Source organism: Temnothorax nylanderi, unplaced genomic scaffold (genome assembly GCF_030848795.1).
Source record: "Temnothorax nylanderi isolate EJ_2023f unplaced genomic scaffold, tnyl_v1.0 TNYL_tig0274_pilon, whole genome shotgun sequence".
Classification (NCBI taxonomy): Eukaryota; Metazoa; Arthropoda; class Insecta; order Hymenoptera; family Formicidae; genus Temnothorax; species Temnothorax nylanderi.
The window spans coordinates 97883-114193 of record NW_027249336.1 but is presented as its reverse complement, the minus strand read 5'-3'; the positions used below and the strand labels follow the sequence as shown (position 1 = coordinate 114193).

Sequence of the window (16311 nt, the reverse complement as noted above, 5' to 3'; positions counted from 1 at the left end):
ATTATATAAATTATTATTTTGGAAGCTCATAAATAATTAATGATTAAAGAAAGATTCTTTTTTTTCCCCGATTAATTTAATTTACTACGCTTTCGAAGAAATTTTCACATTTTGTTATTCACACATACGCCAGATATGGTGGAGACCGAGCCGCTCCTTGGCCCGGTGGATGCAGGCGCGGAAGCAATCGACGCCCTATGCTCCGAATATTGTTGTTGATTCTGCTGCGCCGATTGACTGATCAGTTTAGAAGAGATTACACTCTCGTCGCCGTTCGGCGTAGCCTGCTCTTCTTTACTTTCCTTGGTTTCCTTTATCAACGGAGAGACAGGCGTTTTCGGTGTTTTCGGTGTTTTCGGTGTTTTCGGCGTCTCCGGCGTTCTTGACGTGTCCGGCGTTTTCGGTGATTTCGGCGTTTTCGGTGATTTCGGTGATTTCGACGTTTTCGGTGTTTTCGGTGTTTTCGGTGTTTTCGGTGTTTTCGGCGTTTTCGGCGTTTTCGGCGTGTCCGACTTGACAGACTCGACCGATTGCGATAATGACGGTATGTCGTCATAAGTAAATTGTACTTCTATAATTTATTTTGTACGTATTAATTATATATTATAAACAGCGAATTTAATTAGAAGAACAAGTGGTGTAATCGGATTGTAATTAGTTTATATCTAATGAAAGATTACCTCTTGCATCCTCTTCTGATGTTGTGACAGGTGTTTCGATATCCGAGACACGACGCGAGTAAGTACCTCCCTCTTGAGGACTTGGATCCGATCCGGAAGCGGATCCGGATCTGGATCCGGATCCGGATTCCATCGAGCCGATGAGCGTCACAGAGCTCAAGTTGCTTGGCGAAGATGGTGCGCTGATTGCTGTAACGTCTTACGTTCCAAATATTTTTCACACATCAGTATATTACAACTTTATCAAATAAGAGACGAAATATATGTATAAAATTTCAAATTAATTTACCTATATAATAATTCTCATCTTATTCTATAATATTTCTCTTAAAGTTAAACAGTATAAAAATATCGAAAAAAAACGCCTTCGCTTTTTGTCTCTAAATATTATAATTTAAACCTGCATTAAATTTAAATTTAACAATAATTTAACATTAACTTCTTACATATAATTCAAATTCTATAGCTTTAAGAGCTTGCATTAATATATAATTAATATCCGCGGTTATACCTGTGAGTGTCTCAGAACTGGACGACACAGCTATTACTTTCGGTATCGTTAGATGACACCCGTCGTTCTCACCGTCCTGATCCACACGAATACTGATTTTTCGTGACACAACCGGAGATTGTGACGAGCTGGATGGACTGGACGTTGGACTGCGTTTTATGACCGGGGTCTCGGAGATGAGTCCGAGCGGTTGTTCTTCATCCACTAAACACGGGAAATTCTATATCGCATTTTGATACACTTTTACGTTACGTTACTTTTATTTTAAGTATTTTTTATTATTCCAATTGATTTTCCTTTCAATTCTAATTTTAATTATGTAATATATTGTAAACCGCAAGATACTGACGCTTTTTGTATCGCCAGTAAGTTTTTGAATTGTATCCGCTTGTATTAGCGTCAGAGGACCCATGAGATTTCGCGTCGCGGGTATCGCTCACTTCTGATCCATATCCTATATGAAGCAAGTCGCTATTAATAATTAAAAGCCGCAACTATCTTATATCGTCCTAGTAATATATTATTAATTGTTGATTGAAAAGAAGCCTTAATGTATGCACCTGATACTGAGCTCGCGCCGCTAGTTCGTCTCGGTGAAAAGTTACTTTTTCTTCGGTCCTCGAAATATTGTGTTTCGCTGGCATTTGCTCCTAGTACGTCTAAGGATCTAGAATATAAATATAAAAAATATTCAGGCATGTTAAGAATAATTATCAGTAACATGTAAAAATAACTCAGAACTCGATCCGTTCAGTCATTATCGAGATCTCAAAATCTTGGGTACTTGCAACTCGTCGCGTCGCGTAAAAGAGTCACGGTGCGGTCTCGCTTTGCATGTACTTGACGCGAGACACTACCGTGTCTCTTGATTTTCTATAGTAATATAATAATACTCACAAAAAAGTTTTTTTTATTACATATAATATATTATCGAGTTTTTTATCGAGTTTTTTTGATAAATTGATAATTATAATCATTCTGTTCAATTCTTAAAACTAAATTAATTTTAAGCTAATAATTGCTGTCTGCACTCGTTATCATATTTACACGAGGGATCCGGTGGGTATTTGCGCGTCCGGCGGCTCGGCTTCGTAGAAAACTTTCTTGAGGGCCTCCAGCACCGTGACGCCGTCGGTGAACACTCGGTACGTCAGCAGAAACGTGTTGAGAAAATCGATACTGAGGAACCGGAGGTCGGTCAGTCGCTGCAACAGCCGCTCGGGCGTCGCGGAACGAATCTGCGGTATTTTGCAGGAATTCAAAGTGCGACTGAACCTGATGTCCACATCGTCCTTGAACAACTTCGGATCGTTCCGGATGGACTGCGGCATCGTGACGGAGCTGGTGTCCGATAACGATCCGTGGAGTAGATCGTTAAAGTGAACGTTGTCCATACATTGACTAATATCACTGACCCAAGCTGCCTTTTCCTGCAAAAAGTTTTCGTAATGCATATATGATCATAGAAGCGAAAACGATCTATAAATTTTGTAATTCTATTATTTTTATTTATAATTGTTTTACAGCTCGAATACGAAGTGGGAGTACATACAGGTTTAAAGTGCATGCTCTAAATAAATTAATTTATAGAGTGTAAATACTGGGCAGTATTCTTGTTTCTTAATAAATAAGAAACTCGTGTATAAATAAGAATTTCTTATTTATACATGTATATATATTTATATGCACATATGTATAAATAAAAAATTCTTATTCGCCAAGAAATGCCACAGCTATGAATATCTGTCCTGTGTGACGACAAGATTATCTGTTTTAATATTTTATAATTTTAACACGTGCACTTACTTGCATGGTAGGCGCCACGAGGTGAACGATCACCTGCGGTCCACCGGATTTTATATCGAGTATAATCTTGAAGTCGCGATTCTGCAACTGGGAAGTCCCGCTGCCGCTACCGCTTCCGCTACTCTCGCTAATGCCACTTGACATCGAACATACTGACAGTCCTAAAATTAGTTTATGGTCGCTACTTTGTAGCATCGAATAAATTCTCTATCTCTATAGCCTTTGAGACAACACACACACACACACACACACACACACACACACACACGCACACACACGATCTATATATTACTTAAAGAAAGTGCAAGGATTGCGTTGTATACGACATAATTTTAAATTACTTGATCCTTTTCGTATTCTTAATCCATCGATAACTTAATATTGATTTTCAATTTGACGAAAACTTCTTGTATCGCCGATTTAAAGAGATCTCGAAAAAAGCTATAAGAAACCAGGTCATTACTTTGTCAACGAGTGAATAATTACCATCATCATCTGTGGCACCCAGATCGCTCGGATCTTCAATCAGCACCGCGTCGGAAAGGGGTATCTTGCCAATCTGCGCAACAAGATTTAAACGGCCGTCGTCATCGGACTGGCGAGTCGTGAGCAACAGATGATTCGAGAAGAGAAAGCACTGTCTGACAGCCTCCCTGTCGCTCGAGGCTTTGCCGCCGAATGTAGCGCTTAATCTGCTTCGCGCACCACGCGGTTTTTCCACAAGTTGTATGAGCGTACCTGAAACAAGCCGGTAGGACAGATTATGCAAAGTCGATCGTGATCCGCGGCGATTTATACGATTATTATTAACATCGTCGCAGAACGAAGTGCTCGTTGGAGGAAATAACGCCTGACAAGAATTATTTCATCTTTCTGGTTTGTCGGGTTTCTGGCTCCAAAACGAGCTATCTTAAAATAATCGATACAATTAGGGGAAGCTGCCTATGCGCATTTAAAAATAGCAGGACGGACGGGAATGCGAAATACGCAATATCGTGCCTGCGCCGTTGACGTCATACAGAAATTGAAATTGACTATTCCGCGGAGTTCAATTTTCGATACTGAATATATTGTCAGTAATGCAAAACATATCTTTTTGAAACTGTAAACCGAAATCTGAATTCGCCGGTATTACGCCGGCATCGTTCATTCATCGTAGATTCATATTTCTCTAACTGGAGAAAGCTAGATAAGATCAGGTAGGTTTTAAAGCCATTTAGATTTTAGAAGAAAAAAAGTTGAAAGTGTGACAGTTCCTTTAACGGCTAGCTAAGTCAATTCAAATTAAATATCCTTCACGTCTCTTTCTTCCTGAGAAAAAGACGTTGCGCATTTGTGTTTCTATAAATAAATCAAACTTATGTTTCTATAAATAAATCAAAACTTATGAACGAATTAACAAAAAAAGCAATTTCATAGTTGTCTGATATTGACGTATTCAGTTATCTTATTCTAGGATTTATTATTCAATTTTTGAAACCTTCAACCGAGTCCTTCCAACATCACTGAAATAGCAACGCGTGTACCTTATCTATGTACATCCAGACGAATAGCTATAGCTGATTCTTTGCGATTATCCTTGGTCCCTACCATCAGCGTCACACACATCGCTTGGTCCCACCTTTCTCGCTATCGACGCTATTACGTTAACAGAAACAGGGCTCGCGAAACTCCCGTGGTCTTTATGCGCGCTGCACCGTACTGATGGACCGACAAAATGGCAATGCCGCGGATTGGTCGCCGCTTGTTTTCGTTCGTTCGTTCATCGACCTCTAGGCTCGCAATATCGCCGAATATCCCCGGACACAGAGGTAAGGCTCGAAGAAAATCGCGACCCTCGTTTGCCTTGGAACGAATCGTGACGTTCGCACCGGCTGATTTTTTGCCGCGACGAAAGGCGAACGAGGGATGACGTTCGCGGGATGGTCTGCTCTGCCGTTGGCGACCGAAAGACGTTTACGTGATAACCATGTGATGTGGCGTCAAGCACGAGGAGGGTTGCCAGGATCGTGTTTATAGGGCCGGCTTACCACAAGACAAGAGTTTTACTACTTGCACTTGAAATAGTTTCGCTTTACTTTATCCCTTGCTACCTTTAGCAAAAATATGCGACATTTATTGCAAAACAAGATGTTTCAGCGGTACTTTTTATTTTATATTCTGCTTTCTTTTAAATAATAATATGGATTTTTGAAAATGTATACAACTCCTTGCAAATATGGATTTAACTTTAATTTTAAGCCTCTTCTCTTTCAATATTCAGGTCATTATTTAATATTCTTAGCAGATATCTAAGATTTGAATTGTATTGTATGGAATTTTGAATATTCTTTAGTAATTTATGAACGCGACTAAACACCAGAAGAGCTACTTTATCGAATTTGAAACGACTAATGAAATTACAGTTCCTGCAATCGCGTGACATTCCGCTTGCATGCAACTGTGTCGCAATTCGCTATTGAGTCATGTAATCGACGTAGCGTAAGAATTTTTCGTCTGACGAAAATCCGCCAGTAGTAGAACAGTACGTCGGCCCTGACAGGACACATTGCGCAGGATCGAGATGAAACCAAGTATATACCGACGAAAATATATCGACGCGACCAAGTTGCGTCATCGATTTCGAACATGTAACTGTGCGTTTGCGCCCTTTGACCCCCCACTTCCGCTTTCCCCATCCCTGACGATGGGGAAGCCCATCGAGCTTTACCGACTGTGATCAAGTCTAGAAACGAGTTTCCCAGCCAGGGATAAACCGTGAGAGATACGCGAGTTATCAGGTAGCCTCGATTTTATCGACTTCGGCAAAGTGAAATCTTTTAATTTTCGATATTTTTTCTATATGCAAAAATAATTTATATTAAACGAAACTCGGTAGTTTCAACATTCTACTGGGCACAGCTTGTCAGATTTCATTTAAAAATGATTAAAATAGAAAATAATAGTTATACGTACCATTAGAACGCGAAATAATTTTGATTGTTTAATTCTTGCGTAAATTTTTAAATACGCAATATTTAAATATTTTTACACTTGAAATAAGCCTACTTTAAAAAGATGAGTCCGCAAAGCATGTTTAAAATAAATAAAAGACATACGAAAGAGAGAGCATTGACGCACTCACCCTGTCTGACGAAGACCTGATTGACGTCCAGTAAAATATCGCATCCTTCGATAATCATTCGCTCCACTGCTAGATTCTTCCTCAGATTCTCAGTCTCGCTGACCTGAATAATGGGACATGTTTAATTAATATTTAGAGCGAAAATAAAATATGATTCTTATATAGAGTTAATTGACAAATACCTCGTCGTGCATTTGCCTCGAGAGGTCCTCCAGCTGTTGCTTGGCATGCTCGAGGCTCTTACGTTCCACGTGATCGTACGGCGTATGCGCCAATAACTCGCACAAAGTAATTATATATCTTGGAACCTAAACGAATAAAGTAAGTAGCTGGATTAAGGAACTTGTCCTCAAGTACCACTAAAATCAGAGAAAAAAAAAAGAGAAGAGAAAGCTAGGAGAGTAATCGTGACGCAAAACTTGTCAAACAGACTTTAAATTTTACTTTTCTTAGAGATATCGGTAGAGCAGAAATAAATTAGAAATTAATTAGTAGACTAATGTAGATTGCAGCATAGAGTAAAAAAAATCTCACTATATTTAAAGCAAATTTAAATTATATTTCGCCAATAAATTCAGATAGAACTTCCGCGTTCCGCGGAAGGAGGCGATGGAATGTATATTCTCCGCATCGACTCCGCTCACTTTATAAGATCGTTAGGATCTCATGTAATATTCATGGAAGCTATACCAAACTATTTCATATAATCGATAATTTCCAAAGAGGTATTCGTATCACCGAGGAAAATCCTTCCATTTTTCTATCATATTTCTCGCGAGAAGAACAGCGAGGAAATTAATATCGCGTTTGAGGCATTTCCTTAGCGATATTTCTCCCCATAGCGATAATAATACAAAAGCGATACCATTGAACATTCAGAAACTCGTGGCGGTATTCTGCATTTTACGTATGAGAATTGTATTGGTGTTATCGGTTTGCGTCAGTTTCCGCGCATGGCAATCCTACCTGATGCATAGGATATGTTAGAAAGGTCTCCAGGGATCGTCCGTGGCAGGCAGTCTTGTTCTCCAACCTATTGAGCAACGCCACGAACGGTGACGATTGCTTGCACTCAGTCAACACTTGAAGGCTATAGTGGTGGTTTCGCACGTACTCTTGATATATGGATAACATCGGTAGCAGCATGTCGAACAAGTCACCTGCATTGACGAGACGTACCGTGGTCAATATGCATTTACATTATTATATCCATTTACATTATTTTCTTACAAAATTGTTGTATTCGCATAAATTAATATCGTTAGGGAGAAAAAGAAATCGTAGACACTTGGAATAGCAAAACTTCTTGCGTCTTTTCGATTCGCCGAATGCATTAGGGACTTAGTATTCATAGTCGGTTCTTATTTCAAGACCGTCTTAAATAATATTTTAAGATGCTAATACGGCTCTGTGATTGGTTCATAACATCTTAAGATCGTACTTAAGACGGTCTTAAATATAAGATCCGACTATGAATATCGACCATAAACTCGTTGTCCGATATATCGACTTGTATATTACTTATAGTATTTTTTTTTTTTACTTATAGTAGTTTTAAGTAGTCCATACCTAAAACTAAAGTGGGCCAGCTCTCCATACGCGAGGTGAGACCCTTCAGGAAGATTTGATGGAGAAACAGCACGGTTTCGCTATTCAAAAATATGCTATTCACGTCCTCGTGACTACATGGGGGTTTCTTTGAACTGGCAGCCATCTTGAAAGGCCTCAGAAAACAGCTTACTAAAATCTCCATCTGCTCCGTGTACTCCTCCTCGACCTCCACCATTTGGAATACCAGGCTGAAATAGGACACGCGTTCAATACCCACCGATAGCGCAAATTAAACGAAGCCAATAATCGTCGATTTTACCGTCGCTGTTATATCGCAAATGAATGAAATATGAGAAAACGCGGTTTGATTAAGGGAAAATTTCTCAGCGGCGGGAGAACAATAATAAATTTATTTTTATTACGCCGCAAAATAAAATTATTATATTGTGTTATTACTGCAGTTGTATTTATATAACAGTCAGAGCATATAATTTTATTTCATATAACAAAAAACTACGCTGTTCTACATTTTTTCCAACCTTTTTCGAATGTTGCATTCAAGTTCATCGACGCTTATCGCGTTTATTTCCATACGGCCGTGCGAAACGTAACCGTATGAAACTCGCGAAGGCACGAACAAACCGTTAATGGAAAAGCAAAGTGCGCGAACAAGTTGGACGTCATCGCGTCGTACGACGAGGCAGTAACAATTACCTGTTCCGCTTGCGCATACTCTCGGCGTGCGGGCTCTTGATGTACTGCTCGACAATCTGCTTCCAACGCCGTCGGCACAGCCAGCCCCTGAAGAAGCTCTGGACCTTCTTGACTTTTTGCATCTCGATAGAGTCCTCCCTGATTTCACGTAAACCGGGAACGAAGCTGGCGGAAGCGTCTACGTCGTTGCCGAATGGATGGAATGTGCTGTACAAACTTCCGGTACCTTGGGACATGGTTCTCTGAACCGCCGGTCGGTTGACGTATATCGGCATCACGGAAGGCCTCAGCTCCTTTTTCAGGGCGCACAGCTGTAACGAGAACCGCGAAATCCGGTAAATCTCAACGAAGATATAATCCCGAGCAAACAGCTTCCTGTATTTTTTAAGTAAACCAAGTGGAGGATGCTCAAACGAGGTTGAATTAAATATTGACCGAGCGTTTGAATGAAATATCAGTTCTTCTGACGTAATAATTTTATTAACTTCGATATGTTATCAATTTAATTGTCACTATTAGACATTCGATAAAATTTTAACGAGGGGGATTAAAGACTAGTGGCACTATTCGAGTTAAAACGCGAAATTTAATTTTAATTCTAAAAGTGCTTCGGAAGTTGCTTTCCATATTTATCATCAGTATAAATTAAAATCAAATCACAAAACATATAGCAGAAAATACAATTAATTTCCGTGACATCGTATTGCGAGAAGTGACAAGTATATTTGAAAAGGGTAAAACTCCTATTTAGGGGAAACAATCCTCCAATAACGTCCTCTTTCACATATGTTATAAAGATCATCCTTCTGACAATGAGTAAGACAATTCTGACAATCAAAAGGAGAACACAATAAGCCTCCTAGGCTGCAACGCATGGGTCTTAAACCACCCTTTGTTCAATATTATTACTAACGATCAAAAGATCTTAGGCGTCGCTCACTGTTTATTAAAAAGTTGTTAACAAAAAAAGTTAGTGTACGATACGAATGAGAAGGAAAAGTAGTCTAAAAAGAAAAAGTAGTCTTGTTCTTTTTATACTTTACACAGTTTTTAATCTTATCATGCAAATAGTATATAACAAGATAAAGCCAAACTTTTGTAACTTTCGTATCTTTTGTAATTTCAGATTCACCCCACACCGCCCGGTGCTCGTAGTGCGAAACGAAGTCTATCATTATACAATTTCACATGTTGGAAACCGCACCGCGCGGTGTGGGGTGGACCTCGCTTCGAGTGGAAAGTTGAAAATCCATGTGAAACCATTTCATGATTGAGAAACAATTTTCTCTCATAAGAGTCGCCAAAAAGGTACTGTCACAGTGATATAAGTTGAGTTTGGTTTTTTTAGGGCAAGGTTGCAGGAAGAGGGCGCGGATCCTCTTCCCCACTCATTACATGTACTATTTTCACACACATATTAGTCATTTATGACTCAGTACTGAAAATAACTGTTGTATTTTTCAAACTTCTTTCGTTAACAACTTTTGTCAACAACAAACAGCGAGCTAAACAATGGTTAAAATTATTTGAAAGTTAGCAGAAAAGCAGTTATAAAATATCTATTCCTGAAAGGCATGTCCCCTCAGCAGATTCACGAAGATTGAGAAAGAAAAAGAGATTTGAAATTGAGAAATTGATTTTGTGATGTGACGGCTGCCGTAGTAACGAATGTGATTGGACAATCAGGACAAAGACTTCTATGCGAGTGGTATATCAAAGCAAAGGAAGCCCTAGTGGGCTAACAATAAGTGCGTGAAGTAGGAAGGGACTACGTTAAAAAGTGACAACGAAACGATAACAAAAAGATGCCAAAAAGTCTCTCAAATATAGGTCAGAATATACATTTTTTTAAACAATCGTCTATATAGGTTTTTTTTTTCCTGCGACAGTGTCGTGAAACTTTTATCCATATGCGCTATTGTAATTTTTGAAGCATTAATATTAAAATGAAAACAAAGTGTGCAGAATCCCTCGTGCGATATATTTTTTTCAAAAATGAATTTATTCGTTACAAATGGTTTTACTCGTTACGTAACAAAATGTAATCACAGAGTAGTTTTGAAATAAAAATACACGCGGGTACGCGGAACAGAATTACCGTGGAAAATATCACGAGGTAAATATATAACACGGGCTGATATGACTAACCTCCGCTCGGAGTTTTTTTATCTCCGACGCCAATTCCTCGCACTGCTGAGTGTACTGCCACTTGGCCGTTTTCTCGCTCTCGACGATTTGCAACAGGTGCAGGTGCTTCTGCTCGAGCTCCTCCTTTTGTAGCAACAATTTGTTGAAGCTAGAATCAATACCCAAGAAAAAGGATGCCGAGTCAGAGCTTTGCCTTTCGTGCGCCCCTATCTCGTGGGCCGCGCTTAAAAGTGTTATTTAAGCGGAGAACCGTGATACAAAGGAAAAGTAAAGCGCTCGATCGTACGTGGCCTGGAAAAATGCACGGAGTGCACATTCCGACAGTTTTGCGTGGAAATGAAATAACGGTTTCTCCGCTTGCAGTCACGAGGCGTGTGAGAAACGGAAAATATCGCAAAATTTCAAAATATTTTCAACGACTTGAAAACCAGCGAAACAAAATTCGCACGCATACGTAGTTGTGATTTTATATTTTTACACAGTTTTATATAACTTTTATCCTGGATTTAAACTTTTTTTAAAGAAAGAAATTACTTTAAACTGTAGTAAAAATTGTATAAAATTATATAGATGAAAAACCGTTATAATCTATTTATAACGTTTATACTCATCTTTAAAACGAATATTTTAAGGAAGAAATTACCTAAAATTTATATAAAATTCTGTAGATAAAAAACGTTATAATCTGTTTATAACGTTTATACTTGAAAAGATTATTTCGGTTGTAAATTAAACTACCAAACTTCCCGATGCCAAATGATCGATTAGTCCTGTTAGGATCTCTCTCATTGCCTCGTGTAACTAGCGACATTTGACATTTATATCTTATCAGCATAATCTACGCAAAAAAGAGGGTGCGAGGTTCCGAACTTAGCCGATTCCGTAAGTAAAGTGATACGAATGATATAAAATACGAACCAAGGCGTAAAGTATCTTTCCCCGGAGAGGAACATGTCACGAAAGATGATACGCCACGTGTATATCTTTTTTATACTAAATATTGCTGCAAAATTATAATATGAATAATATATTCTTCCACAAAAAAATGACTTTTTTCGAGTATAAAAATGAGGATAATCTTTTCTCATAGTTTTTTTTTAGCGATCTCTAAATACGATTCCGTTTATTAAATTGCTCACGATTTTAAGAAATTTGCTAAAATCGCAGAAAAGGGCAATTTTATTTTGAACAAAAGCCCTTTTTTGTAACTTTACCCACAAATTTCTCAAAATTGTGACGTATAGACTAATATGGTATATGGGATCGAATACCATAGCGTCTAAAAACTATTGTAAATGATTACTTTCGTTTTTGTGCATTTTTTTGTTAAATAGTGTAATATGTTAGGCAAGATGTACTTTACTTCTGCACGTTCTAACGTATATCTTGCTTTTATTAAACTTTATTGAACGTTTACTACTAAACTAATAACGTAGAATCGTCTTGAATCTTTTTTCGTAGGTTTAGAATTCTCCTAACATTAAGCAAGGATTGCACAGCATGGTGTCTCTCTCATCAAAAAGATTAAGTAAAAGATTTCCTTTCACACTTAAATTTTAATTAAGTTGCTCTGCATGCATACCCATAAGCCGTGTAAGTACATAACACAACTCGTCCACATCTCGCGGTGTTTCGAGAAGCTCCGCTTGAGTTTACGCAGAACAAGCACTCTCGAGTGTGGTCCACGTTGCATGAAAAAATTATCACGGTATCGATCGACCCTATACGTGAAACGAGATACTCGAAGAAGTATCAACCCTGTATTTTCGAGCACGGCATGGCAGAATTGCTAAAGTAACACGGATATCATTATCTATGCATATTACGGTGCAGAGTAGCAGTAATCTGAGAAGGCAGCCGAGCCGTTCCGCAGGGATGCGAACGTATATAAGTCGGCCGGTAAAATGAGGACTACGCGAAAGGGAAATGGAGCTTCTCATACCGTGAAATATTTAAAAAGGACGAAACATTTTTGCGTCATATAAGCGATATCAGATAAATATATTATTTACGGTTTCTCTTATATATAAATGTCAATAATTAAGAGAAAGCAAATATAATTTAATTCTCATTGAATTTTGGATTGAGATTTAGATTTTAAAAATTATGCAGAAATAATTTATAGTCATCTATAATGATTTTTTTATTCAAAAAACAAAATAATAAAAACAATTGCCACTTAATTAAGAAATAATACTTTGAGTGATGACTAGACAAACAAAGAAGACAAAAATGTTGGCGAAGATGACATAGGATTTCCGAGGTCGGAATATAAACGTACAACTTTTATTCTTCTCTAGTCATTTTTAGAAGCGTCAGGCAAAAACACGGATCTGCGGCTGTCATTTTTTCTCACGTAATAGCATCACGCACGCGATATGACATTAGAACGACGTTTGACACATCTGCGGGCATCAGTAAAACGATCACGTCCCGCAGGAGACGCATCTGCGACGGAAAAGTTGTCGACTGATTGTTTCGGACGCATCTATAAACGGAGTCGAGCTGGCTACAAAATCGTCAGCGGAGACAAATAACTTGCGTGAAATCCTTTATCTTGTAAACGAGAGAAATACGATATGCGGAAGCCCTTTTACATAACCGATTTTATTTTATTTTCGCGGGAATCGTTTCGAACGAATTGCACTAACATGTGAACAATATATTTGTAATATTCGCATCGTATCCTCGCAAGGCCTGTTCGCCGGGATTTCCGCAATAACGGGCTGTTACGGCCAGCTCTCTCCCCTTGGCCCATAAGACGCGTTTGATAGGATGATGAAGATTACTTCGGCGTTAATGTGCACAAATTACGGCACCGGGATTAATAGAGAGGTGGTGGCTGAGACGGCTCGATGTTAATGCGGTGCCCGTAAGCGTATTTATCAGCGCATCAACGAGATTAAGGGGGAGTCTCTTGAATAATAGACCAAGAGTCTACAGCGGAGTGTGGATAAAATAGAACGATATTGGAGAAACGAAGTTAATTATTGCGCCACGCCGCGAACCGTATTGTCCATCGCGAGATTATTCCGTTAGCCTGCACGTTCCTCCTTTCGTTCTACAAAGCAAATGCGCGTGAAGTCTCCGGCGTCGCAAGACCCAAGTTTATTTTGCCGCCGTTTATTAAAAATAGAAGACTTATTAAACACGCGGAATGAAGAAAGTGAGTCCGCGCCTCCAGTGAGGCCGTATTAATGAAAAAGTTTGTTTCCCTCGCGCGGCGTAATATATCGAAAAATTATACAAATTGCTTTATAATTCAGTCGAATAAATAAAGCTTTTATATCGCGCGCGTTATTGTCGGGGATCGCATTTTGAGCCCGCACGTGCCGGCTCGAATAACGGTAACAAATATCGGAATATATCCCTGTGTCCCACGTGCATAATTGATATATATCTGAAAAACATTTAACGAAGCCGTGGAGTTTATTGACAATGTCGCATTTAATTTTCTCAGAAAAGGAAAACAGAGAAGCTCGGTGATGTCGAAATCGATTCAAACACGTTCAATAGCGCTGGCGGTAGAATCGACGGCAAAATCGACAATGGTGGAGGCTAGCTTTTGTCGATTCCCACGAATTAAATTAATTCGACGGGACCCCGAAGCCGTCGCGCACCGGCGGCAAATTTAATTAGACCTCGGAAACATTTAAAACGCATGGCCTGCCACGCTCGATCATCGGTGTGGCTGACCGTGGTGATTTACGCGGGACGCGAAATCTCCGCGTGAATCAGGGCGACGCGCGACGCCGCGCGTCATTTTAATCGACCCCGAGATCTTCGATTCGGGCGCGCGAGCCGTAGTTTACCTAGCTTCTCGTATCGCATCGATCCACGCTTTGCAGTCCGTCTCTGTGGCCGCTTTTAGCTCGTATTGCCGTTGGTTCTCCCTCCTGTATGATATCGCGAAACAGTGCTGCAACAGAGGAACGATAAAAAATTGAGTTATCTCCAATGCACGGCAGTAACGACGACGAGCGGGGGGCGACCGACCAAAAAAAAAAAAAAAGCGCGATCTCTTTCACATGTGTGTTCGATTTGCGCGTTGTTGCACGCATGAAAAATGCCGTGCTCAAGCAAATCGCAATGGGGGTTTCAAAGCGTCGAGAGGCAAACGAGAATCTCCCTATGCGCCGTGTGTGCCTCCGCCTCTGGCGCCGCATTCAATTTATACATGCTCTTTCGCTATTTATGTGTTATACCGGACGTGTACAAATCCGGAAATGCGGCCTCTCACGGATTTCATTAAACTGCCCCGTAAATATCCGCATAATGCAAAAAGCCTAGGAAACCGTCTCTATTCTCCACGGGTAGCGTTGTTGTTCTCCTCCCGCTTTATCCGGGGGATTTTATTCGCGCGACAGCTTTTACGAAGGCATTAACTATGCAAGCCCTTATCACGATTTCATTCAGCTGCATGGCGATCGCAAATCAAAATTGCGCGCAAGAACACACAAACAGCCGTGTGTCGAGCGTGGTTTTGCTCGGGCAGTTTTCAGATGCGTACCCGCTGATCATGCAAATTCGGGAACCGACGGATTATTTCCGTATGACCGCGGGTATTGACATATATATATACACCAATGACAACATTCTCGTATATACTTTCTCTTCTTTTTTTTAACGTGTTAGATTAACTACAAAAAAAATGTGACCATTTAAAGAAGGCATCACCGTACGCTGCACTTTGTCAGCGCATGCAGGATTATTCCACAAGGCAAACATGCATGAGGTATAGGAACGTCTTCTCAGAGGGAAAGACTCGCTTTACCTTTTCAAAGAAAATTCTCGGACCGTTTTTATCTATTCACGAAGCGTGTTCGGTAGCTCGTGAATGTCTTTCTATCCTCGTACAGTGCCGTAACTGCCGTAAGCGCTTGCGCTTTAAAAAACGAATCAGTAGATACCTACCATCATCCTTTTAACTGCGAAATTGGATATCCAGTTCGATCACGCGTACAATATATTGCCTCGATAAACGCAGGTATTTTATTTCAAGTTTTACGCAGACCTTGAAAACAGAGGAAGAAAGAATTCGCCAAGAGGAAGGAATTAATGCGCAGTATTATAAGCAAATTGAGTAAACTGAAAAACTGTGATTACGTGAGAGTGCAGTTACCGCCCTTTTCGTGCGCGTTATGATATATGAGTTTACCGAGCAGAAAAATGACGAGTTTTTGCTAGGCTAAAACGGATGTACATTTAATTACGCTAGATGGCGTTACTTCGTTTTGAAAGAAAGGCTGACTTTGCTTTTTCTTTTATCCAGCACGTTTCGAAAAAAAAAGAAAGAAAAGTTTGTATTCGGAACAACGTGGAACAGCTCGCAGCAATTTAATATTTCATAAATGAATTGGAAGAGATGGATTCTGATACCTGGAATACATTAAAATTAAAGCAGCGCGCCTATATTATTCCGTTTCCACAGCGCAAAGCTCGACGCGGCTTATAACGCATTGTACACCGATACATTAATTAATTAAAATCTGAGGTGACGATGTTAAAATAGAAGCGTTAATTATACTCGCGGTGCATTAAAATACGATAACGACGATTAGGTTTCTCCGGGCAAGACCGGATTATGTGTACGTTCCATATCGATAATTTGCATAGATCGAATATTTCCAATTTCTAGTAACGGACGTGAGCTCGTCGCATAAGCTCGCGATCAGAATCGCTAACTATATTTTATCGGTTTATTTAATACCTCGGAGAATCGCATAAATCAATGATTAAGAGGATTAAGAAGGATTTTGACAAAATTGAGATAACGT

At 39.5% G+C, this 16311-nt stretch overlaps 1 protein-coding gene across 3 annotated transcripts in view; it reads right to left on the bottom strand.

Moving 5' to 3' along the window:
• LOC139780379 (ras-specific guanine nucleotide-releasing factor 2) overlaps positions 1-16311 on the bottom strand; it is a 60360-nt gene that overhangs the window by 13470 nt on the left and 30579 nt on the right. For 2 of the 3 annotated variants that reach the window (XM_071718998.1, XM_071719000.1), the window contains exons 5-19: positions 14347-14453; positions 10535-10682; positions 8387-8697; positions 7691-7920; positions 7088-7281; positions 6304-6429; positions 6122-6224; positions 3484-3735; positions 2998-3158; positions 2239-2621; positions 1752-1858; positions 1541-1645; positions 1192-1395; positions 681-878; positions 129-571 (exon numbers count right to left, since the gene is read on the bottom strand). In XM_071718998.1, coding sequence (XP_071575099.1) covers positions 129-571; positions 681-878; positions 1192-1395; positions 1541-1645; positions 1752-1858; positions 2239-2621; positions 2998-3158; positions 3484-3735; positions 6122-6224; positions 6304-6429; positions 7088-7281; positions 7691-7920; positions 8387-8697; positions 10535-10682; positions 14347-14453 — 3072 coding nt within the window. The remainder of the gene's footprint in view (positions 1-128; positions 572-680; positions 879-1191; positions 1396-1540; positions 1646-1751; positions 1859-2238; positions 2622-2997; positions 3159-3483; positions 3736-6121; positions 6225-6303; positions 6430-7087; positions 7282-7690; positions 7921-8386; positions 8698-10534; positions 10683-14346; positions 14454-16311) is intronic. The other variant, XM_071718999.1, reaches the window with a different exon arrangement.